This window comes from Protopterus annectens, chromosome 3.part1 (genome assembly GCF_019279795.1).
Source record: "Protopterus annectens isolate FY-2018-M chromosome 3.part1, PAN1.0, whole genome shotgun sequence".
Taxonomy (NCBI): Eukaryota; Metazoa; Chordata; order Ceratodontiformes; family Protopteridae; genus Protopterus; species Protopterus annectens.
In genome coordinates this window covers 1,745,631,607-1,745,649,076 of record NC_056732.1, presented here as the reverse complement: position 1 = coordinate 1,745,649,076, position 17,470 = coordinate 1,745,631,607, and the positions used below count along the sequence as shown (strand labels likewise).

Below are 17,470 nucleotides of genomic sequence, written 5' to 3'. Positions count from 1 at the left end.
TACATCCCTTTCTCGGAGTTGGAATATATATTTGGGGAGTGTGGGAGGTGCATAAACGGGATGTTAGGTGTACTAGTTAGGGAGTTACAGCAAGGGTGGAATTGCTATGTCGTGTTTGACATTTTCGGCATTAACAGCTGATTTTTTACATTAGTGCCGTTAGGTAATGTGTACTTTCAGCGACATAGTTCGCTGTTAAGTACCTTTTTTTTTTTTAACTTCGATATTTTAATATTAAACATACATATATATATATATATATATATATATATATATATATATATATATATATATATATATATATATATATATATATATATATATACACACACACACACACACACACACACATATATATATATATATATATATATATATATAGTGTGTGTGTGTGTGTGTGTGAGAGAGACAGAGAGACAGAGTAATTTTTCCTGAAACACAGTTACTGTGGGAAAGGGTTAGTGAAAGGCACTGAAGCTACACAGATGGCACAGATCGGCCTAAGATATTAGGCCAAAGACCAACCCAGTGAGTGATCAGTGTGAAGTTTTAGCCTGGGTGTGGATGTCAGAAGCCCATGTCCAGGGCACCAGTGCATATTCTGTGTATGCTCTTGAGGCCAGGTTGCATTTGGTGAACTGGTTAGTAAATCAGACTTTTCTGCATTTTTCTCTCCTTTATCCTGGTGGGTGTCAGTGACATTACTCAAGAGACAATCCCTCTGACAAACATCAGACCATCTTGTAGGGCAGTAGAGCAGATCCGTGAATGTAAGACACTGTCCTCCCCCTTGCATAGTTGACTGCCCAGTGGTGGGTTATTTTAAGGCTTCCCACATGGGCACCATATTACTTATATCCAAATCCCGACAACATAGTGTTTGAAGTCATCAACAGTCATCTAGAAGAAAGGAAATTCAAATACCCATTGTCTACATGACCACTGCTAGTATCTCTGAAAAGAATATGGTATATGTTCCAGGGTCAAATAATCGAAAAGCAAGATCAAGAAATTGGTGGTGCACATCTTCAATAATAAATCAGGGGTAGGGCTGGAATATCTTAATTCACCAGCAAAATAGGCTGAAGCCTATTAGTCCCCTTACAGCATACAAACACTACCTACAGGGGATAAAGAACAGAGTATGAAAGAAAACAGTCTGAAGGGGTCCACCTTATTCATCTGTATGCTAATTAAGGTTAAGTAACTGATAAAATATGTTTGACTACCAGTACATCTGGAAGAATCCAAAACGGGTTCGACTGCCTGTTTTTCCTGCACATTCAAAGCCTTACAGGCTTAGTTCTATTGACAGATAGATATGCGCTTGAAATAAAGATTTTCTGTAAATGAAAACTGACAGAAAACGTATGACTCAATTCCTTATTTTACTAGTAGATACACTTGTGGAGAGACATTTATAACTTCTGTTTTGTGTCATTGATATGACTAATGTCTCCTGAAGTCAGTGATTTAGATAATGCACAACAGAGGTCATCAGTTATTAAATCCTTCACTGCACTGGCGTATCATTGCCACCATTTCTGTAATTAAAGGGTACCACAAAAGTGAAACAGCAATCAATAACACATCAAGGGTGCTTTACACAATCAAGCAATCCTAGTCTTTCATATCACTCCACAAGCAATGTTATTTATAAACACAATAGTCTCTAAGACATGACCCAGAGAAAGTTTCTTGGTTTTGAAACAGGATTGTCATGCTGTACTACCCAGCCAATCAGCAGCACCTTTTTAAAAGGGTTTGATATCTGGAAAACTGGAATGAGAAGCAACTTCTATATATCAGAACATGTTATTAACTATCAAGAAGATGTGACATAAACCTCAAAATAATGAGTTTCACATCTGACAAATGTCAGCAAAGACAAAATGACCAAAGTAAATTTTAGAAGTATGACAGTCATTCTTAACTACTTTTTGTCACCTTAAATAGATAACACCCTTCTTGTACTTTTCACAGCTTCATTCCTAACTTTTCTTACACCCTTCCTACCATATTTCATTCCCCTTCTTTGGTTCTATATTTCGTCACCTACTTCCAGTCCTCTTTGTAGTTGCTACTGCATATCCTTCTTTTCTTTAATCATTTTAAGACTACCCTAGCCATACTTTTTTGACAAATGTACATTTCTAACATTTAGTAATGTTCCTGTCCATGGTTATTGTATTGCTGTTTAGTGATTATTATTGATGTTCAGTGATTCAAGCTGTTATTTGCCTTCTGGCCCAGTCTGTGCCTGAAAAAGGTTCAGACCTGTGTACTTGCCAGGTTATCAAACATAAAAGTAAACAAACAAACAAACAAATAAATGAATAAATGAATGAAAGAATATGAATTCTCAACAATGCAGACAGACACAATAAAAAAAAACAATTAAATAGAATTCTGTGATTACTAGAATGCAACTTGCAGCAAATAGACTTGATATCATTCCAGACTATCTTTATACTAATCATAGATTATAGCCCTAGACTGTAGTTCTTTTAATTTCTAGAGTGTAACGTATTTGTGCTAACTGTACCAAGAAACGGAAACAAAACATTTGAAATAAGAATGCAGCAGTATGACATCTCAGAAAAGTGCCAGAAGGAATGAGTCTGTAGGAACTATTTTTCTTACCTATTTGTTTGAGTGGCAGATCCTGTTTACAGTGCTGGTCCTCATCTGAGCTGGCTCCAATGCCATCAAATGTTATTATTGGGCTACGTGTTTCTTCTCTTAGCAGCAGAGCTTCTACAGCTCTATCAGCTTCACTGTTTGCTTCCACCTCTACCAGCTGCAGCTCTTCCTCAAACCTCTCCTGTAAGGTAAATGGCTCTAGGTCCTGGCAGATCTGTTCTACCTTCACTTTTGCTTCTGTTGCCACTTCACCAAAGGCGTAGGTGAAGTCACCATTGAAAAGCTGAGAATTAAGGTGCCTGGAACATCGAGTTTCCAGAGAGTCCCAATCTGAAATGGTGTCTGCCTTTTCCACTTTTTTGTAGCATATATTTCTTGTGAAAGGACTACCAACAGTTGTGGTGACCTCCTTCTGTAAGCCCAAACTGCCCCTTTCCTGTCCAGATGCATGATGGCATTCATGATGCTGCTTCATAGACATCAACTCTGAAGAATTTACAGTTCTCCTACTCATCTCTCTAGTTACTCTTTGAGATACAGACCCTTCAGTTTTGCTAACACATTTGCTGTAAACAGGCAAAGTGTAAAAAGTACCACCGATTCTGTAAGGCTTGCTGACATCAACAGGTGCATCCCTCTCTAGCAGCATCCGAAGGAGAGGCAACTCCTGTGTTTCATTCTTACACATCGAGCTACAAGTAAAATGGTCAGCACGTTGGCATGCAGTACTGCCAGTTTGGACAGGGGCTGTTCTTTTCAAGGTACCAGAACATGCTACTTTGTTTAATGAGGTGTCCATATTTGCTATTTGTAAATAATTGCGCTTCTCAGCTCGTTCCTCTGCTGGCTGTTTTCTTGAGGGAAGACAGTAGGAGTGCATGTACTTAATAAATTCAACGATGGCATTCATTTCTTTTTCAGAAGTGAACTGTGTGGAGTATCTCTGATTGCTCTCTGTTGTAGAACAAACAGATTTCCTTTCAGAAAAGGAGCCAGGTACATCACTTTCACCTGAAGAAGCCTCACTGGAGCTGCTCTCTTCCTCTTCAAGCTCTTGACTAATGGGAGATGCACATTTACTTTCTCCACTTATGTTAGTTCTGGAACTATCAGACTCAGCAGACTCAGATGTCAGGTGCTTATGTAGTTCTGTGCACTGTCGACTTGGCTTATGTAGTTCTGTGCACTGTCGACTTGGCTTATGTAGTTCTGTGCACTGTCGACTTGCAGCTGAGACTGAGAAGTGTTTCCTACACTGTGTGCTTTCCACCTTAAAAACATAAAAAAATAATTAGCAAAAGACAATGATAAAGTAAAACTACAGGTCACAGAACAAGAATGCATTGTTTTAAGAGTTTAACATTCATAGGGGGAGTAAACCTACTACTTTACACACTCAAATTCAAACCAAACAGTAAGGAGTTCTGATTAACTAAGGATGTAAGAAACATCAACAGTGCCTTTAATCGACTTTCTATACATCTCTACCAACTTACAGCAGAGGGGAGAATAAAAAAAAAATCTTTGTACTCCATTTCTGTGACCAACTTGCATCTACCTGTCCTGTTATACCTACTGTTAATTTGCTACAGTCTTAGGAATCTTTTCTGCTGATTTCAGATTTTATATCACTTTATGTTTAACCATATTATTTGATTCTTTATTAATGTTCTTTTATTTTGTATATATCTTGTGTTAGTATTGTGTCTAATTATGTCTTACTTACTGTGCAGCTTTTCTCCCCGGGCTGCCATTGTAAATGCACCTGTGTCCAGTCGGACTAAACCGGTAAACAAATGTAAAATAAAATAAATAAAGAATGGAAGAAAGAAAGGTACCATGTGTGTAGTGAAATAAGGTTCCATGACTAGTCAATCAAGATCATAGAGCACTCAAGATCTACAAATAATAAATACAAGTTTATTTACATAAGGCATTTCAAGTGACAGCTGGTATTGATTTCATTTTTTTTTACCTACTACTGGAGTTGATTTAAATGTGTTAATGTTACAGATGGGTAACTGACAAACATAAACTGGTACTCTGATTGTGACAAAAGGTTTCCACAGTACAATGGAATGAAATGGGGCCCAATCTTTTTACTCTGTCTCCTACAAACTATTAAGAGGTGACCTGTGACTGACCTACAAGACACTGATAAATCCAGCCCTGATGGAGCTGCTATACATCTGCAAGTCAAACAGCATGAGGGTCACCAGCTAACAAAACAGAGAGAGATGGATATATGTCTCAGAGATTGCCCCTTCTTTGGAACAGGCTTCCTATTAACATTAAGCAGAGCCCTTTCCTGGCCTTCTTCAAACACAATTTGGATCAATGGATTGGGAATCAAAAATTCACACCTGGGATAGTACCTGTATCTCTTACGGATAGGGCAATCTGCAAATACTCAATGCACAGACCCAAATCCATGCCATCTTCTTGCCCCTAGGGGCCATATATTTGCTAAAACTGGATTATATTGGTGAGGGTTGTGAGGGCCTTTAAGCTGTTAGTCTAGTAGTCCCCTATGATTCTATGAATCTATTTGACTTTTTCTTCTATCTTACGCTCTAAGAAGATAGACTTAGACTGAACAACCTGTGGTGCTATATGCAGAACATTGCATCACAAGAAATCAGATATTTCTTTACAGGTGAATAACATGAGCTGTAAATGCTAGAACTTTATAAGTGAAAAAGATTACCAATACTGCTATGATAGATGTTACAGAAAGCAGTTTAAGATTACTAGCACATAAATCTCAAAAAACAAAAAAAGCATGCCAGTCAAAGGGAAAAAAAGTAAGGTGAGCTTGGTTAAAGTGAGCCAGGCAATTTTGGAGCCAATTTAGTGGAATAGAAAAGACAGCAGTATTTTATTGGCTCACCTGGGTGTGGGTGGGGCATAAGTAAGGATGGCAACCCAGATGGTGAAACCATGGTATGCATCCCATGCTTGCAAAATATTGGAGGCATGCACATCAAGAATTGTGAATTGAGAAATGGGTGGGTATGTAACTAAAAAATCCTTATGGACATGAGTATCACACCGCACTAGGATGCTTCCTCATTATCTTCTCAGTTAATGGAATGGTTTTGGGTTAGGTCTGGGGGGCGGTTCCTTAGTGATTCCTGGCATCTAAGATCAAGCAGAGGCACCAGTGGCAGTTGATGGTCTGTTCCACAAGGCCGAAAACTGGATAAAAATTAAGGTGTACCTATAAAATGTGAGTATGTCACACAAACAGGAAGTCATAGTCATTGTACAAGCAGCTCAAAGAAACCTTGGACAGGAAGTCAAAGGTAAGATGAGGCAAACACTGTAATAACAACTGGAAAGAAGGCTACTGAACATAGGACAACAGTAGTCAATGGCAAATCAGGAAAACTGTAGTGAGTGACTCAGTTTTTGGAAGCACTTCCTGCTCTTTTTCTTTATTTGTCAGATTCAGATTGAAGCAAAAGATTCATAGGTGTTTACTACGTTAATGACCACAAGGGCCTTTTTAAGCCTAGCAATGCATCGCAAATCTCTGACAAGTTCTGATACCCTTGATAAGTGTAAGCATGGGCCTGGAAGATGAACCATTTATATGTTACCTGTTTGCATTAGAGACGTAGGTGCCAAACCAGAGATGAATTTCCGATTTCCCATCCAATTGTCCAAGTTACACTTGAATTGGGTTAGGGAGGAACTCTGCTTCACATGGATGGGGAGCCTATTCCATAGACGGGGTAGTCCCTGGGATACATACCTATCTCTCTAGTAGGTCCTATTTATATCACAGACAAGGCTTAAGTCTTTAGAATGGGTAATTCTGCTACTGCTTGTTTTGTGGATATGCAGGAATTCCATCAGAGTGGGGTCTGACAATGCTCTATATGCCAGACATAGATCTCCCCTCAAAAGCCTGTAAGAGAAAGAATACAGGGATAGGGCCTTGAGACAGTCTGCATAGGACATATTACTTATGCCCTGTACTCTTTTAGTGAGGAACCTCTGTGGATGTTCCAGTTGTTGGATATGCCTGGTTAGGTACATAACAAAGGGTGCATTGTACTCAATGATAGGTCTGATGAATGCCGAATATAGTGGAACAATGACTTCCATGGAGTTAGATGCCACACCTTTGTTTAAAAGTTGCACAACATAGTATGATTTCCTCACCATTGCAGACATGTGATTGTCAAAGGCTAGATTACTATCTATGTTTGTCCCTAACTCCATGACTACTGGGTCAACTCTAAGGGGTGTGTTGTCAATATGATAGTTACCAGGGATGGATGACTTCCCAAAGGATACTATTATGCATTTCTTGGCATTTAGTTTTAGTCCATGGCTCTGACACCAGTTATTTGTCTGTGTCAGTCCATCCTGGACAACATTTGTGTCAGTATGTGGTTCAATGACAGCTCATAATTTGCAATCATCTGCAAATTTAGTCTGCCATCGACCACTGACTTTGGTCTTGACTTCTGAGAAGTAAATGTCAAATTTACTTGATAAGGAATGTCCCATGGCACCTTGTAAGGAAGTTGCAACTGCATGCATGGTAACTCCTGTGGCAGTACACACAAGCTGTTCAATGGGAGATTTGAAAAAAAAGATCTTTCTTAAACAAATCATCCTGGCTCAGGACTGGTTAAACACCTCCAGGTCCACTAATACAGTTTGAAGATGTGACTGAAGCTCTTATTCATAGAGGGTAGTGTTAGTACCTACATTTCCAGCAACAGCACAAGTACATAGTAGACACAGAAATAAGGTGTTGCACAATCACCTGCAATTCTAAAAGTCACAAACCTTGGAGTAAATGTATCTGACACTGGTAGGAGAATATGGTAGTACATCTGAGGACTAACCACATCCAATATAAAGCGGCAAACTTGGATCCAGAAGCAAACAAATAAATAAATTTAATGAATAATGTGATGCACAGTATAGCAATACTGGACAATGGTAGGAGTCAAACAGTCAGTCAGAAAACAGAGATGTACTCAAGTCTTACAAAGGTTCACATCTAGACTCCACTGTGATGTAGTAACACATTGATGAATGCCTACACTCCGAAGTTCCACTGAAATAATGACGCTGCTGTACTGACTGCAATCAGAGGTTGTTCTGCATACAAAAACATATGGAAATGAGTTCTTCTTCACATGCATGAGCAATAAAATGTCAAAGATGATGAATTGTCTTTATTCTTGCAGTGAAGCTGTCATTCTGTATCAGGGCAGAACACTACAATGTACAGCAGACAAAGTGCCATCAGTTAATATAGCACTATCTGTAACATACTCAATGCAACACATCAGGAATATGCACCAGTGAATGTGAAAGGTTGCTCAGAGGTCTGAGATGTAGTGAAACATACTAAGCAGTAGTGAAAGTGAGCTCCCACAATACTAGACCCCCTCGTTACCATAATATAGTAATGATGCCAGCGCCACTGGCAATTCTAATTACTCTAGGTATTCATGCCAGTGATAGCGAGTGTAACAAAGTAAGGCAACTAACAAGAATACAATCTACCTATATTATTATATAACTGCTGCTGTAATGTCAATGTGCTGTGTTGCTCTCAAGAAGTTAATTCTTGCCAATTGCCTTTAGCACAGAAGTGACACAGAAACCCTATCACATACAGTACTATGCAGTAAAGAAAAAGCACCTGTTACAGGACCACAAGATTGTATGACATGTATGTCTGCTCAGATGGTGTGGCTGTATACAGCACAGGTCAGTCTATGGGTGAGGAACACACATCAGTCACAACAGAGAATGCCCTCTCCATCATGTAAAGCCTGTAACAGCACTGATGATAATCCTGAGCACAGAAATTCCAGCTATACATTAGCATACCAGATGCTCCTGTGCACCATTCAAGAGAAATAGAAAGAGACTGTACACCCCCTGGGGCAATTGTGATTCATTTGTAGGAATCACATTAGCCCCTACTACCATGATGATGATAGTGCTCTTGATTCCTTTATACATCTGCACAGTCTCTTCATGAACAACAGGGCCCACATATGGTGGCCTTTACTTTATGGATATATGTACACTGTATGGTTTGCACATATCTATAGAACTCACAAAACTATCAAAATACATAACACTATGTGTGGTACAGGAATAGTTACTGACATAACTGATCATCTCTCTCTTTACTCTTCCTTGATTAGGCCACTCGTCGGGTATAATGCCCCATTTGGCATGTACCTCACTAGACACATGCAACAGTTGGAAAGGCCACAAAAGTTCCTCGCGAAGAGGATCCTAGGCCTTAAACACATGTCCTACACTGACAGACTCAAAAAACTCCAGCTATTCTCTGTCTCATATCATCTACTAAGAGGCAATCTCTGCTTGACTTACAAAGCCATGTCTGACCCAGCTCTGTTAGAAATGCTACATCTAAAGAAATCCCAATCCCTCCATGCCACTCGCTCCAGAGACCTCAACCTCATTACCACAATCAACAGAACATGCTGGAGGGACAGGTTCATAACACAGAGACTTGCCCATGCTCTGGAACAGACTTCCCATACATGCCAAGCAGAATACCTCACTGGCCCTCTTCAAGAGAAAACTTGATGAGTGGATGGGAAATAGAAGGTTCACCCCGGGATCACTCCAGTGGCTCTTCTTGATAGATGCACTGGGAACTAACATTGGGCTGCACGATGCCAGGGCATTTCTATGGGCTAGGCTTGCAAAGGCTCCAGGGCCATTAGCTTAGTACACACCTATGGACCTATAAACATATGATGAGTACAGATAGTGGGAGATTATAATAACAACAGTTTGAGTGGCTTCTTACGGTTCAAATGTTCCAAAATGCTATTATTGGTTAATACATATTGTTTCACTGCTTACTGGAAAAAATATTAAAAACTACAAATTTAAAATATGCTCAAACAAATGTTGCTATATTGAACAAAAAATATAACTTATAGCACCAGGAACGTAAATTCAAAACAACACATGCATTTAATGTGTGGTCCTAAAATGTGTACAGAAAAGGCAAGGTTTGAAACCAGCTTGCAGCTCAAGGTATACTTAGTCTGGCAGTCCTGGTCACAATTTGTCAACTTATGTGAACAGGATATAGGATATGCATTCATTAAATTTTAATGTGTTTCAATTCCACGATAGTTTAATGCAAGAAAAGATACAAGCCCTAACTGAGTTAAGACAAAATGCATGACATTCTAATATGTCAGGGAGATTCGGTATCAGTCATCGCATCACTGGATGATGTAGGATACACAGAGGGAATCAGTCATAGCATCACTGGATGATGCATTATACAGAGGGGATCAATCATAGCATCACTGGATGATGCATGATACAGATGGGATCAGTCATAGCATCACTGGATGATGCATGATACAGAGGGGATCAGTCGCAGCATCACTGGCTGATGCATGATACACAGGGGATCAGTCATAGCATCAATGGATGATGCATGATACAGTGGGGATCAGTCATAGCATCACTGGATGATGCACGATACAGAGGGGATCAGTCATAGCATCACTGGATGATGCATGATACAGAGGGAATCTGTCACAGCATCTCTGAATGATGCGTGACACAAAGGGCATCAGTCATAGCATCACTGGATGATGCATTTTATAGACAGGATCAGTCATAGCATCACTGGATGATGAATGATACAGAGGGGGTCAGTCATAGCATCTCTGGATGATGCATGACACAAAGGGCATCAGTCATAGCATCACTGGATGATGCATGTTATAGACAGGATCAGTCATAGCGTCACTGGATGATGCATGATACAGAGGGGGTCAGTCATAGCATCTCTGGATGATGCATGATACAGACAGGATAAGTCATTGCATCCCTGGATGATGCATGATACAGACAGGATGCTTTAAGTTCTAGAATACAACAAATAACTACACTGAGTATGCAGTCATGATGGAAAGCACCATAGCATACTAAATCATGTTTGATGATGAATACGTCAATGTGTGGCTCTTTGAAAATGTTTCATAAATAACTGGATTATTAACAAAATTTCCTGTTTTATCTGGCATCCCTAAACTCCATAAAAACTGGTTCAAACCCCCTTTATGACCAGCTTTATCACTTTACGTATATTTTACAAAACCAATATCTAACTTATTAGTTTTTGTTTTAAAGCCATTATCAGTGATAACACAGAATTTGTAAGATAAACTAATGACATCTTAGCATTTTAGCATTTAATGGGGAGAAAGACTGATGAAACACATCTGTATAACTGTGGACATTAACTGAACTGCATCTCAATATTTTAAAATATATTTTGAAAGCCCTAAAATGGTTATTAATAACATTTTAAGACTAACAGATAAACAACTGGAGATGTATGGTACATTTTGTGATTTTATTTTAACATAACATATTTAATTTTGGAAGTGATTTTTTTCTTGACACCTAGGGGCATTTATGGGCTCTTTTATGGCTGTCATATATGAGTGCGTTTGTTTATTTCCTGCTTACAATCACAGTCAGATATGCTGGTCATTTTACACATAATTGTTTAATTAAAAAAGGCAAATATGATGCTCTGAATAAATATTTAAATATATGAACAACATGCAATGCAGCCTGAAGGTAGGCATAAAGTATTGCTCAGACAATTCAACCTTTTCAGATGTCATAACTCATGAAATGTCAGCAGCCTGGCTAACAACTTTATATCATAAGGAAGTTTCTACAAACAATTTTGACAGCACATAAGCTCTATCCTAGCACATCAATAAAAATATCCCTAAGGGGGTACTTTTATGAATGAAGAGCTAAAGTGCATTGCGATAGGTTTTTGTAAAGGCAGTTTGTTTTATCAGTTTTGAAGGTAAAAAAATGGAGTGATTTAAATTAATAAAAGGAAGGCCTGTTGAAATTAAATTTCAGTTATCTACATCAGCATTGCTTTAGTTCTCATCTTAACAGATTTCCTCTGGATGCAATTTATTAACGCACACAATGCAGCGGGTAGTCAAACAGAAAGTGTTGTACAAAGCAACCTGTCTGTGTAACAGACTAATGTTGGGGGAAACAGATGTATGAGTGTGCACCCAAATTTTGAATACAAAAAAGCTCAAACATTAAAACAGTACACAGAAGGACCTTTATGTGAGATGAAGTATCTGAGTATAAAAAATGAAAGAGACTTTTCCATATAAGCACTGTATTATCTGTTAATGTACTAACTTAGCTAACAGACTTCTATTTCTAGGCACAGGTGAAACACATTACAATAAACCACATGGATCTAGTCAGATAAAGGTTTAGTTTATACTGCTAGGTAGATAAACAGATTAAGCTTTTTATGCAAGCAACACAGAGAGCTCATTGCATGTTGGAATTCTGCAGAGTGTCAGGATTCTGGAGCATTTATGAAACATTAGGAAAAAATAATACAACTAATACATTTTACAAACACGTAGTTGTCAAGGTTAGAATAAAATGTTAAGAAAATGACTTTGAAACCCATGGAGAACAAGGTGAGTGGCTAACAGCCTAAGCAATTAGATGATAGTACTTTCCATGTAGAAAGAAGAACAGGAACCATGAAACATGGATGAGACAGCTATGGATATGCTATAACTCAGCAAAAACAGACTGAAAGTAACTGTTTCAGCTGATTACCAAAGCTTCAAAGGAAATTTACAAGAAAGTACCTGAAAGTACTCACAACAGAATAAAAAAAAAACTGTATTAAAACAGCTTCCTGGACAACCATTACTAGAGTGATGTCAAAGGTCTCTTTAGTGTTCTGTAGCCAAAAATAAAGCTGCAAATGTGGCAAATAAAGAAGCATGTAGAATGCCACGTGGTTAGGTGCAAAATGTACCAGCATAGTAATATTACCCAAATTATGCACTTTTGATCTAGTAGATGGTTAAAACAGAAATAAAGTGCCATCTCTATTGGTATACTGGGATAAATTCAGAGCTACAACCTTGGTGAATGCTCTTGATTAGCAGATTAGGCACTGGAGAAGCTGGAGTATGGAAAGATGAGACTATACCTTCTTACCTATTTCTTGTACAATGGTGGTAGAGGATATGTGTTCAGATGGATCTAGTTCATATAATCGATTTTTCAAAATGTCAAATTTCATATGGTCAAGACTATATGATCGATATTTTTGAAAACTCAAAAAACTAATGAACACAAAAAACACTGTTTCTGCACAGGGGGCATCCACCCACACCCTCCATACCTCCTGCTAATTATATATACCAACTCCAAGATTGTACTGCAGATAGAAAAAGGGGCAAGTTCCCTGATCCCCACAGTACAGCGATACCCGTGCAAACAGTTTGAGTTTTCAAAATGTTGATCATATGGTCTTGATCATATGAAATTCACTATTTTGAAAACTTGACCATTTGATTTAGACCCATTCAGACACATAATTCATAGTGTAGACTGGGAATTCCTCAGGGGATTACTGACTTGAGGCACCAATATGCTTCTGCTAAACTAAGCAGGGAAGTCATCTTAGACTTATTCTCCTCATGTTTTAAAACTTTCATTATGTTTGGATGGGTTGGAGACAGTGGCATTGACAAAAAGGCAGGAGTCAGAGCTTGACGTGGCAGAGTTGAAGATGTTAAGATTTGCAATGGGTGTGACGAGGATGGACAGGATTAGGAATAAGTATATTAGAGGGTCAGCCCAGGTTGGAAGGTTTGGAGACAAAGCCAGAGAGGCAAGATTACAATGGTTTGGACATGTGCTGAGGAGGGATGCAGAGTATATTGGGAAAAAGATGCTAAGGATGAAGCTGCCAGGTAACAGGAAAAGAGGAAGGCCTAAGATAAGGTTTATGGATGTGGTGAGAGAGGACATGCAGGTGGTTGGTGTGACAGAGCAAGATGCAGAGGACAGGAAGAAATGGAAACAGTTGATCTGCTGTGGTGACCCCTAACGGGAGCATCCGAAAGAAGACTATGTTTGGATATTGTGAGGTCAACAGATATGTTTGCAGCCTTTGTTTGCAGATCTATATGTGTAATCAATTTCAAGGAGGCCCATCCCTCCTTCAGTAGGGGAAATATATAACATTAGTAGAACTGGTTTCTATAAATCATTTGATAAGCATGAAAAATGTTTCTTGTTTTTCCTCCAAATGATCCAATACCTTTTGAGGTCAGTCAGTCACCCCAAACGTGTAAGAACAGGAAGAGCAAAGTGGTTTATAGCTTGGACTTTGTTCCAAGATATCAGAGCTGTTTCAGTATTAATTTTAGTCTTCTAAATATTCCTTACTAAGTTTTATTCTCATTTGTTCATGTTTTATTGCCGATTATTCATCAATACCCAAATATATATACACTCCCTCTTGCTCAAGTTCTTTTAAACATCTTCCTGTCCCAGACTGATATTCTCTTGGTGCTGAGGCTTTCCTGCTTTAAAGGTTGCTTTTGCACATGCATCAAGACCAAATGACATTCTTTTGTCATCCGAGAAAGTTTTGACCACTTCCAGTTAAGCTTTCACCTCCTCATCTGATGAACTATACAGTTTTAAATAATCCACAAAAAGAAGATGAGAAACTTTTACACCTTGTTTTCTGGGAACCAAATTGTCCCCATGACATAATCTGTCAAGTAGACAGCTTAATGGGTTAAGGGCAAGACAAAAGAGCAACTGTGACAAACAGTCACCCTGGAATATCTTCCTTTGAATTTTAGATAACTTGTCCTTTGTCATAGCTTAGCTGCAAAATGATTTGCCACTGTTTCATGGTCACTGTAAATATAACTGACCAATAAGCAATATAGAGTGTATCTTATACATGTGTAAGCATTTCTTTATCCATGAATGTGGGATGCGTATCCATGCCATACTTAGATTCTTCCCCTTTTTACAAGTCTTCACTATGACTTTATTTAATAATAAATGATCCCTTGTTCCATATTACTTTCTTTTATTACCCTTTTGTTCTATTGCCAAGATAGTCTTCATCTAAATGACTATAAATCCACTTTAATTCCTGCCTTTCCAATTTTGGCCCCAAATTCCCCCCACTAGGTCCTATTTTTACCTGGTCAATAACTAAATTTAAAATGGTGCCCCGGGTTCTCTAATATATGTTTTGCTAAAGCATTGTTGTCGTTTGCTTTATTTATACTATATATATGTTCATGAATGCGTTCTTTTAACTTCCGCTCAGTTTTCCCTATATAAAACCCGGGGCATTTCTGACATTTCCCTAAATATACACTTTTTGAATTGCAGTCATATTTATTGGGTGTTTTAAAATGCCTACCCATGACCAGGTAATCACGTCCGATATTTATAAACCGGCAATAAGGGCATGCTTCACATTTAAACATTCCTGCGCTCCTATGCATGCCAAGGAATGTGGGAATGTTTAAATGTGAAGTATTCCCTTCTTGGCAACTGGTATTGAACACTCATTCTTATCCAGGATTAAATGACCAGTGTTCTACTGCCTGTCTTTTGAAATTAAGGAGTTTCACAAGATGAAAAAGGAATGATGCGTATGAAGCTAATATTAGAATATTGGCTTGACATTAAAATATTTTACAAGAATGTTGTTGTGAAATAAGTTTCTTTATTAATTAGTAGAAAAAACAATTAGGCACTGGACCACAGCAACAAGCATAAAATCACCAGTTTTTATTCATATAGGTAAGCGCTTTCACACATCCAAACTGTGCTTCATCAGACCAATAAACTACATTAAAACAGATACATATAAATATAACATTAAGATTTTTAAAACAACCAATAAGGGCATTGCTTCAATCAAATATATCTCAGTTCATTCATCATTTAAAGAGATGTCTTCCCTTCAAAACTGGTTTTATGGATGCCTTCCCATTCAAACCAGGAAATGTAACCGCTTGCATAATTAGTATCCAGGAGAGTTTATGATTCTCTGTATAATTTTTAAAATCACCTCCCCTCTTATTCTCAACAACAAGTTCAATTACCCTACAACCAAAAGTGTGTCTTGGTCCAAAATCCATGACATGTTTGGCTAATGCATTCTGTGTATCAGAAGTACTAATACAATAAAGATGTTCTCTCATGCGTTCATATAAAAATCTACTGGTCTTACCTATATAAAAACATTGACATTCCTTACATTTTGCTAAATAAATCAAGTTCCTACTACGACAAGTAGCATTAACATAAAGAAAAAACCTTAATGTTATATTTATATGTATCTGTTTTAATGTAGTTTATTGGTCTGATGAAGCATAGTTTGGATGTGTGAAAGCGCTTACCTATATGAATAAAAACTGGTGATTTTATGCTTGTTGCTGTGGCCCAGTGCCTAATATTTGTTTTTTCTACTATTTTTTTTTTTGTTGGACACAGTTCACCCCTTGGGCATTATATTTTTATTCATGCTTTATTAATTAATTAATAATGTTTTTGCATAATATTTTTTGCATAATTTTTTGTATTATTTTTAACTTGAATGGTCATATGATGTAAAGTATTGATTTTAGATGTTTTAATGATATGCTGAGATTAATCATGTAATTATGACTAAGTAGTTAAAGAGGGGGTGTGTACTTTTAAAGTTGTCTGATGAAGTTCATTTGATGTTGATGGATGAAAGCGCTCACAATTAAACAGTTTTCTTCTTGCGATTGTTGTGACCTTTGTTTTCTTATTTTAGTCATTTACAGTTTTTCAAGTTTGTTTTATTCTACAGAAAGTTGCAGAATATCTTCCTGTGACATATTCTCTTCAGCTGCATCCTGTGCCATCTGTCATTTCATATGAGAACTTGCTGGCCTTCCACTCCACCACCTGTTTCTCCTTACTTTGAGGACTCATTGTTCCATCATGCTGTGACATTACCAGAGATGGATTTTCAACACTGAACCTTCCTCCACTTTGCAGGTATTTCATAACTTCAACTTCTATTTGTTTAACGTCTGCTTTACTCATCTTCTGTTCTACATTCCCCCTTTGAAATCTTATGTTTTGTATTGTGAAAATTTTCCATATCTGGGTGCCTTTGCCTGTATTTCACTTCAAACACCTTTGGAGCTGTGCATAAATATTGCACCATAGCCGCGGTGGTGCAGCAGTAGCATTGTCGCCTCACAGCAAGAGGTTCTCCTGTTCGATTCTCGGCTGGAGTGCCTTCTGTGTGGAGTCTGCATGTCCTCCCCACGGTCGAGTGGAGTTCGAAAGACATGCGTGAATGGGCGTGCCTTCGTTGAAGGTTGGGTGTCGGGCTGGCACCTCGGCACCATAAAAATCTACTGCCAATCATTAGCGGACTGAAGTTCCGCTGTGGCGACCCCTAACCAGGAAAAGCCGAAAGAAAAAAAACATCAGATCTCTCTTTCTTTCCCACATCCATGTTTCTTTTTTTATACCTTTCAAAATATCTTGATTTAGTTCTTTATATTTTCACACTTCCGCAGCTGCTTCATTCCAAATGGCCTAAAGTTTCTTGGTCAATATAATGTTTTTCATGGATCTGTTTTACTAATGAGCATAAATTTGCATTTGAAGCTTTTGACAGGTTTTTTTGTGCAAGTAGTTTTCTTTCCTCTAATTTCTCTCTTAATATTTTTCAAATATCTTCTATCTGGAAATGGGCTTCTTGCATAATAGTAACAATACATATTTTATTTCTTATCCTCAGTATTCCTCTCCATCATCTTTATGGCTGTTTTTGGCCTGTCAGTGTTTGTGGTCTTTGTGGACTAATTATTCCTTCTACAACAGGGGGCCATTCTCTACCTGAGCCTGGCTTAACCCCATTGTAGGAATGTTTCCATGTCTTGAGGATTCTACA

The 17,470-nt window shown here is 38.1% G+C and overlaps 1 protein-coding gene across 1 annotated transcript in view; it reads right to left on the bottom strand.

Moving 5' to 3' along the window:
• Nucleotides 1-17,470, bottom strand: part of PPARGC1B (PPARG coactivator 1 beta) — a 516,583-nt gene that overhangs the window by 123,262 nt on the left and 375,851 nt on the right. The window contains exon 5 of the mRNA XM_044067742.1: nucleotides 2,644-3,913. Coding sequence (XP_043923677.1) covers nucleotides 2,644-3,913 — 1,270 coding nt within the window. The remainder of the gene's footprint in view (nucleotides 1-2,643; nucleotides 3,914-17,470) is intronic.